The sequence below is a fragment of the Fusarium falciforme genome, chromosome 8, assembly GCF_026873545.1.
Source record: "Fusarium falciforme chromosome 8, complete sequence".
NCBI lineage: Eukaryota > Fungi > Ascomycota > Sordariomycetes > Hypocreales > Nectriaceae > Fusarium > Fusarium falciforme.
In genome coordinates, this window is record NC_070551.1 from 342,800 (window position 1) to 358,033 (window position 15,234).

General features: G+C 50.9%; 4 protein-coding genes and 1 pseudogene across 5 annotated transcripts, besides 1 other annotated feature; 2 read left to right on the plus strand and 3 right to left on the minus strand.

Annotated features, from left to right (window-relative positions):
* Positions 1-2,262: 2,262 nt before the first annotated feature.
* NCS54_00992400 (Hypothetical protein) lies at positions 2,263-3,850 on the plus strand (the record flags this gene model as incomplete). Its single annotated transcript, XM_053155251.1, has 2 exons — positions 2,263-2,642; positions 2,698-3,850. 2 exons carry the CDS (start codon positions 2,263-2,265, stop codon positions 3,848-3,850), a joined length of 1,533 nt encoding a protein of 510 aa, XP_053011226.1.
* Positions 3,851-4,477: 627 nt separating this feature from the next.
* Positions 4,478-6,118, minus strand: NCS54_00992500 (MFS domain-containing protein; the record flags this gene model as incomplete). Its single annotated transcript, XM_053155252.1, has 1 exon — positions 4,478-6,118. The coding sequence occupies one exon, from the start codon at positions 6,116-6,118 to the stop codon at positions 4,478-4,480; it is 1,641 nt and encodes a 546-aa protein (XP_053011227.1).
* A 602-nt stretch (positions 6,119-6,720) lies between these two features.
* Positions 6,721-8,493, plus strand: NCS54_00992600 (Glycoside hydrolase family 13; the record flags this gene model as incomplete). The annotated part of the gene is made up of 1 exon (XM_053155253.1): positions 6,721-8,493. One exon carries the CDS (start codon positions 6,721-6,723, stop codon positions 8,491-8,493), a length of 1,773 nt encoding a protein of 590 aa, XP_053011228.1.
* Positions 8,494-10,822: 2,329 nt separating this feature from the next.
* NCS54_00992700 lies at positions 10,823-12,334 on the minus strand (annotated as a pseudogene). The gene is made up of 6 exons: positions 12,099-12,334; positions 11,971-12,055; positions 11,782-11,927; positions 11,515-11,734; positions 11,048-11,470; positions 10,823-11,002 (listed from the first exon to the last, which is right to left on the minus strand).
* Positions 10,823-12,334: a sequence feature.
* Positions 12,335-12,880: 546 nt separating this feature from the next.
* On the minus strand, positions 12,881-14,374 carry NCS54_00992800 (Zn(2)-C6 fungal-type domain-containing protein; the record flags this gene model as incomplete). The annotated part of the gene is made up of 1 exon (XM_053155254.1): positions 12,881-14,374. The coding sequence occupies one exon, from the start codon at positions 14,372-14,374 to the stop codon at positions 12,881-12,883; it is 1,494 nt and encodes a 497-aa protein (XP_053011229.1).
* Between the last annotated feature and the right edge of the window lie 860 nt (positions 14,375-15,234).

Here is a 15,234-nt window from a genome sequence, read left to right on the forward strand (position 1 = left end):
GGGATTAGTTATCTAGCTCCTCTTAAGGATAAGAATTAGCTGAAATAAATCATAATATAGGTAAAGCTTTAGATCTTGTTTCTCCATTCTTACTCTTCTTTACTTATTACCTTTAAAGGAGGATAAGCCAAAGGTTTATACCAAGGTTTTCCTCGGTCCCGGTAGCCTACATTCTTTTGGATTATTCAAGTTTTCTCCTTTTTGGGTCTATAATGGCCTACCTGTTTACAACGAGAGGTCCGGATTCTTTATAAATAGTGGATATGCCACATTGTGATCATGCCAACCATCATGTGATTGTTGTGATTGATAACAACGGGGCCCAATCAAGGGCCCTGGACGCCAGTCATGATAATAAGTGTTTTGACACATGCCAAGCATGTTGTGCGGGATGGCTAGAAATCTCCGACGATACAAGTCTTGGAAAGAAACCACCATTCATAACATGACACCAGCAACAACAAGACGCAGATAAAGGTCATTAGGCATTTCAAAGACATAGCCGCGCCCTGTAAGCCCTGAACACAGAGTAGGAATGAGAAATGTACTTGCTCTACGGACATAGCTGAATACCGTCGATGAGCGCCCTTCACCTGATCTACTTCAGCTTCTATATGTACCCAGGCATAGTGGTAGACCTGAGTTGCATTCGCGTCACCTGTTCGCAATGAAGACTCTACAATGGCCTGCGTCATCACGTTGAGAAGGAGAAAGAGTTCCAGAGCATGTATTGCTGCATCCTAGTCCTATTATGAGCCGAAACGATCTATCTTCCCACCAGTATACCTTTACAATCTTCTTATCCGAGCTAGTCTCCTGTCCCGATATTTCTTCTCGAGCGAGACATGGGGGTTCCGCACGCCACGGTCTTCCGGATCAAACTGACGCCGTATACAACCCTCAGATAGGGGCGTGGGAAGATCCTGAAAGCCGTCATAAGAGCGCCCTAGGTCAATGCTATTAAGGGGGGCGTCGCGCGAGTTATGTGCAGTATCCTCGGGGGCCGGTGTAAAGTCGGTCATGTGTTCGTCGTTTCCATCTAGCCTTTCGTCCAAGGGCTGTATTTCCGGAGATGGAGAGCGAGGGGCAGGGGTGGAACCGCCATTGAGGAAACTTGGTGTGGCAGACACGTGTCGCTTGATACGGCCTACGTGTTGCAGTACCTCTTGTAACGTGTCTTCGTTCTTCTTCATCGTGTCCTCGTTCTTCTGCATGTTCTCCGTCATCAATTTGGTCAAGGACTCCATCTGGCTATCCATATAGCGCCTAAGTTCCTCAATTCTGACCTCGGTGGGTTCGGCGGGAGGGGACTGGGGAGCCCGGGTCCGCGACTGAGGGAGACTCGATTGGACCTGTGATGACTGCAGAGAAGTATCCTTAGTCGAACCGGATAAGTATTGGGTAACGGCACGTCGCTCATGTTGCGTTTCGCCGCGCCTGTGCAGTTGTGTTAGCACACGGCGCTCCCACAACGTAGCCCGCTCGTACAAGCCCGAAAACTAGTTGGCTTTGGGCATGTCTAGTGGATTGCTCGCATCTTTGTAGACCTGGTAGGCCGAGGAAACACTACATAAGACCGGGCATCCCTGCCGGCTGTAGGTGTTGAGCGCCGTGATAAGAACATCAAGGTCCTTTACGGTGACGGGGTGCACTTGCATCCCAAAACACTCCATCTCGATCGAGGGCATGGCAAGGTACGGCGCTTTCCCGGCAGTATTGCCGAGGTGCTCAAGGAAATCGGGCATGGCGCTTGAGGGGCGGCTTGGAACACACCTGGACCTGGCTTCAACGTGCATCTCGTGGATCGAGTCGAGCAACTCCGGTGGGGATTCATCCATGGCAGCTGTGAGTGCTCGCAGGGCATCACAGAATCCGGGAACCTGCCAGTGTCTCCGATCGTCGAGGCAGCAGATGACGGCGTACTGGAGGGCGAGGATTAGTCTCACGATCTGAGACTCCCAGAAGGGATGGGACAAGATGGATGCGAGGTTCGTAGAAAACGCCTCCGAGTAGATGGGAGGGCTGTAGGATAAACATGAGTGCTGTGAATCATCGTTGGTGTTTGGCTGTTTGGCTGCCTACGGTGTCCGCCAGCTGCCCAGCAAAGCACTTTTTTTCTTATGATTTTTCAGCAGCCCAGAAAACTCTTTCAAAGAAAAACACACAACATCAATCTCCTGGTGAGTTCTCAAGGCCGCAATCACTTGAACCTGCATTATCTGATGTTACCGTAGGTCGTACGAAGTCACGCGCCCTGTCACGATGGAGTCCGAGGACCTTCGCAAGAAGCATGACCTCGTTACGCAAGCCAGGTCCGTTTCTTGGATCCTGAATCTTCGACTGCCCCCCGTTCCCGATGGGTTGCCTCCGACGTCAGGGCTTGACTGCCTCGTTGTGGCTACCCGCCGCATCTACAGCGCGGCACTGATCGCCGACGATTGCCTCGCCAATCTCAACGGGTTCAAGAAGTCCGAGGCTCAGAATCCCATTCTCGCCTTTTCTTGGCTCATGTTTGGGGAGCCCAAGGGAGCTGAAGCCTGTGCCAGGGCTGTCAAGGTCAAATGCGCTCTCCTCGAAGCCATTCCCGAATCCAAGGCGAGTTTTGAAGCTCTGTGGACGTCCGATATGATGAACCAGACTTGGTGGGGAAAGCAGCTGTTCCACCTATATACGGAAAAAATTAACCTTGCCCTCCAGCCGGGCAGACTTCGTCAAGCCGATCGAGTGGACACGCCAAGAGGTTGCCGAGGCCAGCATCATCAGGCTGGACCGGGCCGCGAATCCCCAACTTACGCTGCAGGAAGCTGTCGACAACTGTTTCGGTATCGAAAACAACACGCTCTTGGTCCCTTACCGACCCCGAGTCATTCGGGTCTGTTATACCCCCGGGATGCGTGACCGTCTTCCTTTCCAGGCTCTGCGCGAGTTCTTCCTCCCACAGGGAAGTGTGCGCACTGTCGACGGTCGGGTTAGGTACATCCAAGACGAGCTGCCTATGCGATACGCCCTGATAGCCGTTGTTCGCATGCGGTCGGGTCCTCACGAAGGCGATAACGTCAGGACTTATAGGGCATGTGGAGCGAACATCGCGGCCCAGTGTGAGCCTCGGTCATACACGTCAGGCACCTGGCTCATCGGGGAGCCCTCTCCTCACAACTTCGCGTTGTTTTTCTGTCTGGCGGGGAATGAACTTCTCATTTCTGAGTACCCTGAACTGCAGAAACCTGCCCGAATGATCGATCCAGAAGAGGAATTGGCAGTGGAAGAGGAACTCGCTTGTGCCCTCCAACGGATCGACTTGGAGGCGACGACGGGATGGGCACCCCGATTCAAAGACCCCGGAACCGAGTCACTTCCCTCGGACCCCCCCAGATCGGAATCCCGAGCCCCCGGGCACCCCTCATCTTCATCGAGCCTACCGCAGGCCCAGGACCCCGCCGCCGAGACTCGACCCGCCGTACCTCCGTTGTCCTCATCCAGCCTACCGCCGGCCCGGGACTCCGTGTCCAAGATCCATCCCCCGAGTGGTCCGAAAGCACGGTCCACTACAAACCCACAGGGCCAGTCGTCGCAAGACGAACAAGTGGCTTCTGCCGAAGACTCGGCTCGCGGGAATCAGACGGGCGCCAATCCCAAGCGAGCACGCCCAAGGGGCAAGGGGAAGAACGCTGCACCTGGCGGCTCCGACCGATCGAACCATCAACACCGCGGTGGTGGCCAGGGGAAAAACGGTTCTGGGCGCGCCAGAAATGCCAGGCATTACTCGCCTCCCCCTTCATCACGAGGTCAAAGGACAAGGGGTCCAGATCGTCAAGACGACTCGAGGCGTGATCGCGATCAGAGCCGTTAGCGAGATCACAGCCGTAGCGCTCGACGTCGCAGCCAGAGTCCTCGACGAAGCCCATCCCGCAGGCACCGTGACCCAACCCCTCGATACCGCAGTCGGACCCCTCCTCGCCGTCGAAGCAGGAGCCCTCGACGTGATTGTTGAGGAGGCAGCGGACAATAGTTGAGGAAGGCAATTGAAGGCATGGATTGGGTCAATAGGGTGTGCAATAGAGTTAATACATTGCCGTTCGGAACACTACGTGGTGACTGTAAACCCTCTGTATCTTTTGTCTACTGGCTACAATCTCTCTTCTTGACGTAGACAGCTCCAGAATTCCAAGCTGTAACCGTGATTGTACTGTAACTGTGAATGGAGACCTGATGACTCCAAGTTGGCAGGGCATCCACTCTTCACCTCGCACAGCTGTAGTATTATATTAAAGAGGGTTGGCTATTCGCATGAGCATACCCCTTGTAATCTAACACTTTGAGTAGTTATTTCTCAAACGAAGCATATGATTAACTAAAGTATTCCTAAGAGAGATCAACTTGGACCCTCTGACGAGGGGACGAGCTTGGAGTAACGGCAACATATTGCATTACTACACCAATGCCAAACATGCACTATGTGATGACTGTATATACTTCACTAATTGCTCTCCTTCTTCTCGATATAGAAAGCTCCAGCCTTCTCCTCAAATCCCGCATCCAGTCGCTCAACCGTGGTCTCCTTAAACTTGCGTGCGCTAATGTGTCGCTCGAAAAGAATGTCCAGCTCTGCATATGTACGTCCCTTGGGCTCAGGCAGACGGAAATATGTCCAAACAGCACATACCAAGCAGGTTCCAGCCCAGAAGAAGCCCGCCTTGGCTCCCCAGTTCCACGCCGATGGGTTAAGCATGCGAGGAGTTATGATGTTAGTGGCGATACCTGAAATGTTGTACAGGTTCCTTGCCAGCACCACAGACTTTGTTCGAAGACGAGTCGATGTCAACTCTGCAACCAGGGAATAGCAGACCGGTCCAACAGTGCAGTCATAGGTAAAAGTGTAGACCAGAAGCAAAGATCCGATTGCCCACTGAGCAGCCACATTTTCGCGACCAGCAAAGGCCACACAGCCAATGGTCAGGAGGAACAGAGACATGAACAGTTGACCGTAGAGGTACAGAGTTCGACGACCGAACCATCCCATGAGGAACCAAGAAAAGACAGTTCCAACAGCACCAATGGCATACTGGCCGAGAGACATGCTGAAAGAGTTCTCAATAGCCATACCGGCCTGCTGGTAAAAGTAGGTCGAGTATCCCATAAAGGTCGAACCACAGAGGGTCTGAATCATCCAGGTAACGCAGACAATCTCGGTTCGTCGCAGACTCACTCCCTTGAAGAGATCAAGGTAAGTGGTTCCTGCCTGGGCCTCCTTTTCCATCTCGTTGGTGTGAATCATCATCGAAATCGTCTCGTCGGGCTTAAAGTCGGCGTTTTCGTTGCGGACAGTAAGGCGCTGGAGAGAATGCTTGGCCTCTTCGATGCGACCACGTCGAACAAGCCACCAGGGAGACTCGGGGGCGAGCCAGATTCCAATGATGAGAGGAACAGGCCACATCCACTGAAGCGCAAAGGGAATCTTGTATCCCCACTTGTCATCGCGGGAAAGCATGGCTCGGAGGACTCCAGAGGCGATGAATTGTCCCATGACCCAGCAGAGGTTGACGTAGGTTGTGAGGTAGGCTCGGAGGTGAGTCGGGCAGACCTCTGCAGCGTATGTGGTGGTCAGGGTCTGGAACACGCCCCACGGAATGCCGATGAGAATCTCTCCAATGAGAAGTTGAATCAGTGTCTCGGAGAAAAAGATGATGAAGATGAAGGCGATGCAACCAATGAGGGCGCCGATGAGTGTCTTGCGGTAACCGAAACGATCGGCAATGATGCCATTGAAGAAGAGACCGAGGATCTGACCACAGAGAGTGCCATTGGAGAGTCCGGATTGCCATGCAGCTGTGAGTTGATAACTGCCGTCTGGCTGTTGAACTCCAAACTTGCGCTGAAAAGGGGGATAGGCGTAGAGGTTGTTCAGGAGGGCATTGTCGAATCCCTCCATGACAATACAAATCGAGATAAACACCGACCAGAAGCAGGCCTTCTTGTAGAGTTTCAGAGATGCCAGCAACCCCATGCCACGCTCAGCTTCAGCCGCAGCTGCAGCCTCGTGAGCGACAGACACATCGACGGCGATGGGTGCGATGGCAGGGGCGATATCGCCTTGAGTCTTTTCAAGGTTGGAAGCCATTGTGATGAGGATGAGTTGGTGAGTTGATGAGTTGAGACCTCACTTGGGATAGAGGGGACATCTTATACTTGAAACAAGGCACTGTTGTACGAGCTACCTCGTCTGTATCACGAAGGCACAACGGTGGCGGCCAGGATAGAGGCCGCAATTAGGCCGATTCCCCAAGCTAACCACAATTTGGTGGTTAGTGTGTAGTTAAAGTCGTCGGTCCGGGCTCGAGCATGTGTTGCTAAACCGCTCAACTGGTCTGCCGAGGCTAGACCCCCGGATTCTCCCCATGGGGATCATGAGATCTGGGGAGGTATCGGGCCGAATTACTAGTTAAAATTTAACGGGTGTTGACGGCTCGATTCAACGACTCGCTTGGCTCAAGACATGCTAACTTGTTTGAGCTGGTGAATCCAATGTCTCGGACCGACCAAGGGCCAATCAATGGAGGGAATTTCTCGGTCCGACGATTGACCAATCGGCTGAATTTCCCATACACCATGAATCTTTCTGCTGACTGAAGGATTAGATTCCACTCGTCGGCCCGACGAACCTGCAGATCACTTGGTATTTAAGGCTCCAAAGGTGCATGGACTGATGTTCAGCAACTCACAATGACGGTCCCCAAGCGTATCAAGCAGTGGTGGAAGCACGCCACCATCTACCAAATCTATCCCGCCTCTTTTTGCGACTCCAACGGCGATGGAGTTGGCGATCTTCAGGGCATCATCTCCAAGCTGGACTACATTGCCAGTCTTGGAGTTGATGTGATCTGGATCTGTCCCATGTACGATAGTCCTCAAGTCGACATGGGATATGACATTTCCAACTATGAAGATATCTACGCCCCTTATGGTACACTTCAGGACATGGAACAGCTGATCCGCGAGACTCATGCCAAAGGTATGAAGATCATGCTGGACCTGGTCATCAACCATACTTCCGATCAGCACGCTTGGTTTAAAGAGTCCCGCTCAAGCAAGGACAACCCCAAGCGTGACTGGTACATTTGGCGACCAGCCAAGTATGAGAACGGTCAGAGAGTCCCTCCCAATAACTGGCGCTCCAACTTTGGAGGCGGCAGTGCTTGGGAATGGGATGAGTTGACTGGAGAGTATTATCTTCATCTCTTTGCCAAGGAGCAGCCTGACCTCAACTGGGAGAGTCCAGTTACCCGCCAAGCCATCTATGCTTCATCTATGGAGTTTTGGCTCGAGAGGGGGGTTGATGGATTCCGAGTCGACACTGTCAACATGTACTCGAAGCTTCAAGACTTTCCAGACGCCCCTATCACCGACCCCAAGGCCAAATATCAACCTGCCGGACTGTTGTACTGCAATGGTCCACGCATGCACGAGTTTCTCCGAGAGATGAACGATATTCTTACTCGATACGGAGCCATCACAGTCGGAGAGCTCCCAAACACGCCCGATCTGGAACGCGTGCTCCGATACGTCAGCGCCGATGAGAAGCAACTCAACATGGTGTTTCAGTTCGATGTCGTCGATGTTGGTTTCGGCAAAACTCACAAATACGAAACGACTCCGAAGAATTATACACTTCCCGACTTGAAGGATGCGGTTGGTCGGACTCAGAGTCTGATCCGTGGGACTGATGCTTGGACCACTGTGTTTATGGAGAATCACGACCAAGCTAGGTCTGTTTCTCGATTCACAGACGACCGCCCTGAGTATCGAGTCGCAGGGGCCAAGCTGCTTGCAGTGCTGCAGGCCTCCCTGAGTGGAACACAGTACATCTATCAGGGACAGGAGATTGGAGCTGTCAATGCACCAAAGACAAGCTACCCTGCCGAAAACTACCTCGATCTGGATAGCTACCTCTTCCTGGACATGGTCAAGGAACGAGATGGCGACTTTGACAAGGCATTCAGCGCCCTGCAACACCTTGCCAGAGACCATGCGCGAATTCCGATGTGCTGGTCCAAGGGAACGTTTGGAGGCTTCTCTGATGGTGCTGAACGGGCTGGAAAGGCCGTCCAAGAACCCTGGATGAAGGCACATCCCCTGGCAGGCGAGATCAACGTTGCCTCGCAGTTGGACGACCCGGACAGTGTTTTGGCATTCTGGAAGAAGGCTCTCAGATTCAGACAAGAGTTTGCTGATCTATTGGTGTATGGAGATTACAAGGTTCTTCGACCCGAGGACCCTGATGTCTTTACTTTCCTCAAAGAGTCTCCTCTGGATGGTTCAAAGGCGGTGGTTGCGCTCAACTTTAGCACAAAGGAGACGCCTTGGAAAGCCCCTGACCGCGAGCTGGGACTGCCAGAAGGAAAGGATGTTACACTGGTGCCCATCATGTCGACGCACACAGGCAAGAGAGGCCAGGAATTGGCTCCTTTTGAGGGACGAGTTTATCTAGTTACGTAGATTCAGCTACAGACCCGAGACAAACGAATGCCAACGTTCACTTGAGTCAAATAAGAAGCCGCCTTCAAAAGAGCCGAGGTCTGATGTAGGATAGAGGATAATCGCCCCACACGCCTGAGTAGCTAGACCATTGATCGGGCCTACGCTGATTAATATCTCTGAGTTCGGCTGCCTAAAACGAAAGAGGAAGATTATATACTACTTGTTGAAATAGCTGCCGAAGAGTTAGGAGACGCCAAGCCTCAAGCTGGTCGCTCCGACAAAGGGTTCGATCATGGTTCTGACGGCCTCTTCCTTGTTATACCGAGAAGTGTGACACAACCCAACAGAGTATGCCACAACAACAAAAAAACATTGTTGCGTCCATCCCGGCATTGGAACTCAATTAGAAAACATCGCGGCGAGTTCTTGGTCGTGAATGGTGTATCGGAAAGTGGACAAAGGCCACCACAGCACAGGATGCGGTTCTCAATAGAGGGCGGTAATAAAAGTATTCTTTGTTATGCAGGGTTAGACCTTGAGCCTCAATCGTACAACACACCGTCCTTAGCCACATTGTGTCGTCAATTATGTCACCAGGAATGCCATCAGACAGAACAGCAAAAGACACAGGTGTTCTCTTCTTTTTTTTCTTTTATTATTACCTGCAATGATGACAAAAGCCGTCAGCCACAACAGCAGAGGACACGGTTATTCTCCTCTTCATTATTATCATCTGCAATGATAAGTCCACGATAGGCCGTTAGGTACAATAGCAAAATGGTATTCTATTCATTTCCGGTAATGCAAATGACGCTTCAAGGGGGCTTATTCATGATGGTCATCAGGATTGCTCACCTCGCTGCCTTGCCAATAACCCTGGCTGGGTCTACGTATAAAGTATTCAGCAACAATGCAATTCACTCCTAGAACGTGGCAATAATTGTCTTCCTTATTATCGCGGCTGATGGCCCTTTTAGAGACGCCATTGATAAGTACAGATGGCCTCTGTTAAATACTATGATTCGCATGCACAATAGTACAAAATATATGGTTTCTTCCCATGTCCAAACAGCTCACTGTGACAATCTTTGCATCATCAACTGAGATGATTTCCACCTTTGGCCAGCCGACGCGGAACCAGCCTCTGGCGATCAATCCTCTCGTGATAAGGTGAGGTGCAGGAGACAGTTCATTTGGTATTGATGACGCAATTGCAACATGAGTGTCAAGTGTGCTTGGCTTTTTCTGTAGTATTTTCTCAAGTCGTAGAGCCAGCATCGTCTTAGTCCAGCCTCAGTGTCGGAAGTCGGATGTTTCTGGAGTCCTGGCTAGCTCTTAGGCATCAGCAACACCGCTGACAACGGGCCGAGAATCTGACAGTCCCGTGGAAGACTGAAAGTCCACCTTCGCGGCAGAATATAGAGCAGCCGAGTGTCGAGCACCCCAACACGTTTGTGGAGCCATTCTTGCGCGGTGAAGGCTGTGTTGACATGGCAAAATTCTTGTAACCTCGGCATTAATGAAGATACCGATGCGTTTTTGCTAGTGGAAATGACGGTACGAGTGTTATAACCTATTGATTGGTTGTGCCAGATATAGAAATCAACTATATCATGTCTCGGGGAAGATAGAGAAAGAAGGTTTTATCTAGGTTTATGATAATAAAATAGAGGGAAAACGTTACTCTGAATAAAGGCCATTGTATAAGATGAGTACTTTGAAAATTAGACAAGGTTAAGCATATCTGAATTGACTTTAGTTATTCTAATATAGATTCATATTATTCTTTATTTTAGTCAGCGTTCTATTACCCCTTCTCCTTATCGCCTATTCACTGTCTATTTAATTCTCATCTCATGAAGTTTAATCATGGAGTTAACGAGATTCTGTTCAGTTGGGACACTCTGCTCATGAGCACTCCGTTATGGCCATAATTGTTTCAGGACTACACGAATTACTCTTTTGTTTGATAAACTCCTGAAAGGGATAAGAATTGGCGTAAGCTCTCATTGTATCTTGGCTGAATCCGGGCCTGACCGGGCGTTCCAGGGAAGTGGCAAGGCTGGTAGTGCAGCTACAGCCTAACATGTTGCCAGACCTCCTCTCGATACTAATCACACTTGCGGCAATTTAATGATACAGGAACATAACCTATAGCAGTCTGGTCATTTACAAAACACACGATTTATGATCGTGCTCTTTATAAGGAGAAGTGAAAGATTGCGAAGCAAACAGAAAATATGTGGCATGGCAGTCCTTGAAGGGAGCACGGCTAACGGTAAATCTGATGCGATTGACCAAGCTTTAGGAGCGAATTGGAGTCCACTCGGCCATGCGATTAAGTCAATCAGCTCAGTCCAGTAGCCCCGCGAATGGCATCAAGGAGAATATTGTTGTAGTCACCGCCAGCTTCGTACGTTGCAAACCCTCTGAGACCATGCTCAATGACAAACTTGCCCTTCTCCCTGAAAGATCGAGCATCATCATATGAAACCCAGATGTTGCTCGTTGCGTTGTACACAATAGGCTAGAGATTGTTAGTCAATAAAGGCAGTCAAGTTTGGTATCTCACCGTCTTGCTGCAGTCATCAAAAGCGTGCGCGATGCCGCGTGCGGGTTTGCCTTTCCTATCAAGGAAGCCGGCCTCAGTGATCAAGCTCCAGAAGGTATAAGTACCTCCAGGAGGCTGAGGGTTGCCACAATCATCCACAGGGGGGTCTGAATCCCAGCTGCTGCCCTGGAAGCGGTGAGATGAGTTTTGAGGAGGGTACTCATTGAGCTTCCCATTAGCTCCAAAGGCGGAGGTCTTGTTGACCGAGAAACCATGCCCGTATGCAGGAACACCGAGAACAAGCTGCGACGAAGGGATGCCGGCTGCTGACCACTTCTCAACAGCCTCATCGCCTGCACCCTGATTGTTTCGAGAGTCACAGGTCCGAGAGAGGGGGGCGTTCGGTCCTCCCGTTGGGGACCACGCGCCGTAAAGGTCATAGTTCTACATTAATTAGCGATGAATGTCTCAAGAGCCAAGGGACTAACCATAATCATAATGTAATCAAGAACGTTGGCAAAACCGTCGAGATCAGTCGATGCAACTCCTGAGGCATTGTTCCAGGGGAACAGAGATCCAGCAGCAGTAAGGTAGAGGTCCTTGCCCTCGGGCTGCTCGCGAAGCTCCTCAAGGAAGGCGAGGAAGTTGGCAGTGTCATCATCGTTGATTGCATTGCAGCCGAGGCCCTGTCTGTTGGGGTACTCCCAGCTACGTCTCATCAGCATCTCACGGTTGATACGGACACTACCACGCACTCAAAGTCGAGGCCATCTAAGCCGTGCTCCTTGACAAGATCGAGGCAAGTGTTGACAAAGGCGGTTCGGTTCTTGGCAGACCCAAAGCTGGTAGAGAACCATCTGCTACCAGTCCAACCGCCGATCGAGATGAGTGCTTTCACACCCTGAGCTAGTTAGCCTGGGTCTCGAAAAACATAGAACACCAACATGTTTCTTTGCGGCACCGACAAAGATGGGGATCTGGTCGGGCTCGGAACGTGAAAGATCCAGGCTTCCATCGGGGGATGTCTCCCTGCTGTCGTCAGCGTTGATCTTCTTGGCTGAGAGGTACATACGCAAAGGCATATTTGACGTCAGTGAACTTGTCCCATGGCATATCCGAAACGGGGAACCCGCGATTCGCATGGAAGCCCGCAAAGTAGGTGGATGCAACAAGACTCGGGCTGCTCGGGTAGCTAGCAGCGCTGGCTCCCCCAAGGCCAAGCAGGCCTACAAAAGAGTGAAGGAGTGTCATAAGTAATGTAGTTGAAGAAAGGAAAAGAAGAGCACGAGTGACCAGTGGTTGTTGGATCTATCCATGATTTAATACATATCTGAGCCATGTCGGAGAGATCAGTTGATCACAATTAAAGAAAACGTACGCGTTCTGCATAAACTGCCAAGGTTTAATGACGTCCGAACAACCCGTGCCTTGACACTTTTATTCAGAGTTTCCTAGCGTGTTCCAGAAGCACGGCATTTACCAATCCCACTTGCGTTTCTCAAGTGCCGGAGAGCACAGCCGGTTGTGGGGTTCTTTTAGGTTTGACACCTTGCTTCTAGAAGACCCCTTAATTTCCGAATGTCCCGGGTAATCTCTTTGCTGTTCGATACTACTGTTACATCTGAGCAGCGTTTCACAGGATTTTGGGCTGAAGTAACAAGGCCCCTTACCCGGAAGACGAGTGATTGCTCCTGAGTTCACGTAGATTCTTCTCACGTACCACTCTGAGCTGATTCATTATTATCGCTTCCACTGACCTGCAAACATCATCGTGGCGCAGTACAGAACGCTATCGTTTCAGATGTATGAGAAATATTGACCGTTATATACAGGATATCACAAATCCATCACCCCTCAGTCAAAAGTGTACGCTGCTAAACTATGAAACCCTGATGCATGCTCCCTCTGCACGGTGTTCACCTTTTCCTTCAGATACTCCTTCTGATTCGGGGGTATTCTCTCAAAACTGAGTAGAAACTTGACGAGAAACAAGAAATCCTCGATCCTTGACTCGGCATCCTGCTCATGACCAATCGGTAGGGCCAGCACATCAGCTACCGTGCTTGTTATGTCAAACAGCTTCTGAAGAATGCCAGATCCGTGAATCCCGATGCTCTCGACTCTGTCCAGTCGCCCCACTAGATTCCGCAGCTGAGCAGAGAGACGTTGCGCCGGAAAGTGCATAGAAAATCCCTCGTGAGAGTTCTTTGGGGGTACAGACTGCAAGAGTCCTTGAGACAGAGCAAGCTGCCAGACCAGAGTTCGAAGCCAGAGTCGAGTAACAAAGAGATCGGCATGTTGCAGTTCACTGAGACCTCCGTATCCTCCAGATACGAGCTCCTTTTCAGTTTCGGCTGCCCCAATCTCATCTTCATCCAGCTGAGCTTGCTTGCTCTCGATCCAATCTGCCGTTATCTCAGGCACTTCGAGGTCTGCGTCTTGTAATGCTCTCCAATGTGACAGAAAGGTATCATCCATGATGAGAAACAGGTGAATGAGTCGATCAAAGCCTGCTTTGACATGTTGGGGAATGCTCGAGTCTGGCAGCGGGACTCCGGTTCCGAGAGGAGGGAGGATTGACGGATAACCTGGCATGATTGTCAAGAACCGCTCATGGATGAATGCTTCCCAGTATAGACGCTGCCTCCTGGCCAACTCTTGATCATCAATCCTGCGCTCGCAAACATTTTGATCAACTTGGAGCATTTGAATCATGGCAATGGCCTCCCGCAGAATAGCCAAGCTTCGATCGAATCGCTTCAAAGCCATGAGACATATCTCGAGAAATATGCACGTCATGATGCGTTTGACAGTTACTGGTAACCTGCTGTCGATCTCGCTGCCGAGTTCTGCTTGCCGATGTGCCCTGAAACTGTGGTGCATAAGATCCGTCATGCGAGTGGTGATATCGTCGTTGAGGCCTTGGGATATCTCTGACAGATTGATGGTCACAGCGCCGAATGCATATACAAGGGCCGAGTCTTCAAAGCTCCGCTCCATATTCTCAACAGCCGCGACAATCTCTGATGACAGAATAATCGGGTTGACAGGAAACACGACCTCCTCGTAGGCAGTCACGAGGTTGAGAAAAAAGTCCGCCGTATACGCCCCTAAGCTCGAGGGTGAGTCTTGGACTTGCGGGGGAGTTGTACTCAATCTCGAATCAGTCGTGCCCTGACGTAATTGGGCAAGTAGACGGCCACGAACCCCAGGTTTCCTCTTAGATGGGGCTGTAGAGTAGATGCAGGACAGGTTGAGGTGGGCACATTGAGAGCAGGGGGTTGCCCCATTGCACTTCACCTTGCGAACACGACATGGCTCGCATGCTCGCGTAGCTCGGCTGCTCATTGCGGAATACCGGGATGAGACTGGTTGATCGCGTTCGCGTTGTCGTCGAGTCGGAGAAGTGGAGTATCACGATGATCAAGTGAGGAGTAACACGTGACATGTTTGTGGCTTTAATTCGCCAATTACGTTATTTCCGGGCGTAACTGTAACTCATGAATGGGTCAGTGGGGAAGAACATGGTCGATGCAATGATTGTCTTACAAATAACAGGTTTCAATGTCTTCATGTATTGATAACTATATCCTTTGCTGCTGTGGCTGATGGTCTCTTGTGCACTCATCATTGGACATATTAATAAAGTAACAAAGGCGAGAAAAAGAGATGATTCTGGATATACTTGTGCTAGACTCAGCCGATACCATAAGACCCAAAGATGGTGAAATAGGGATAGGTAGGCAGATCGAACATCGCGGTTTGATGGATCAAGCGATCTTGGACGTCCAACGGCGCGAGACGCCCAAGGCCCACTGAGCAAGGCCAATCAAAGCCAAAGCACAATCAGCCTGGAGGCTTAAATCGAGCGAGAGGACAAAGATCATCCTGTTCGGAAACACGTCGTGTTCGTTCCAGCCCCCAGGCCAGGGCTTGTCTACGCCGCCCGGTATCCAAGCATGAAGCTATGCCAACCAAAAAAGCCACAGGAAGGATTTGTGGTCTGTCGTTCATCATATATAGCCGTCCAGATATCCCCACGGACAGCGCTGGAAGGGACGGGATCAGAGGGCTGAGGCGGCAGGGCGTCTGGAGCATCGACCGGTCGGGTCGCCGAGATGGCGAATGCACTGGGTGCACGCGTTCCTGGGTATTCCTAGATGTCGGTCGCGTAACTTGCTTGTGCTCATTCGGCGCTGTCGGAACGT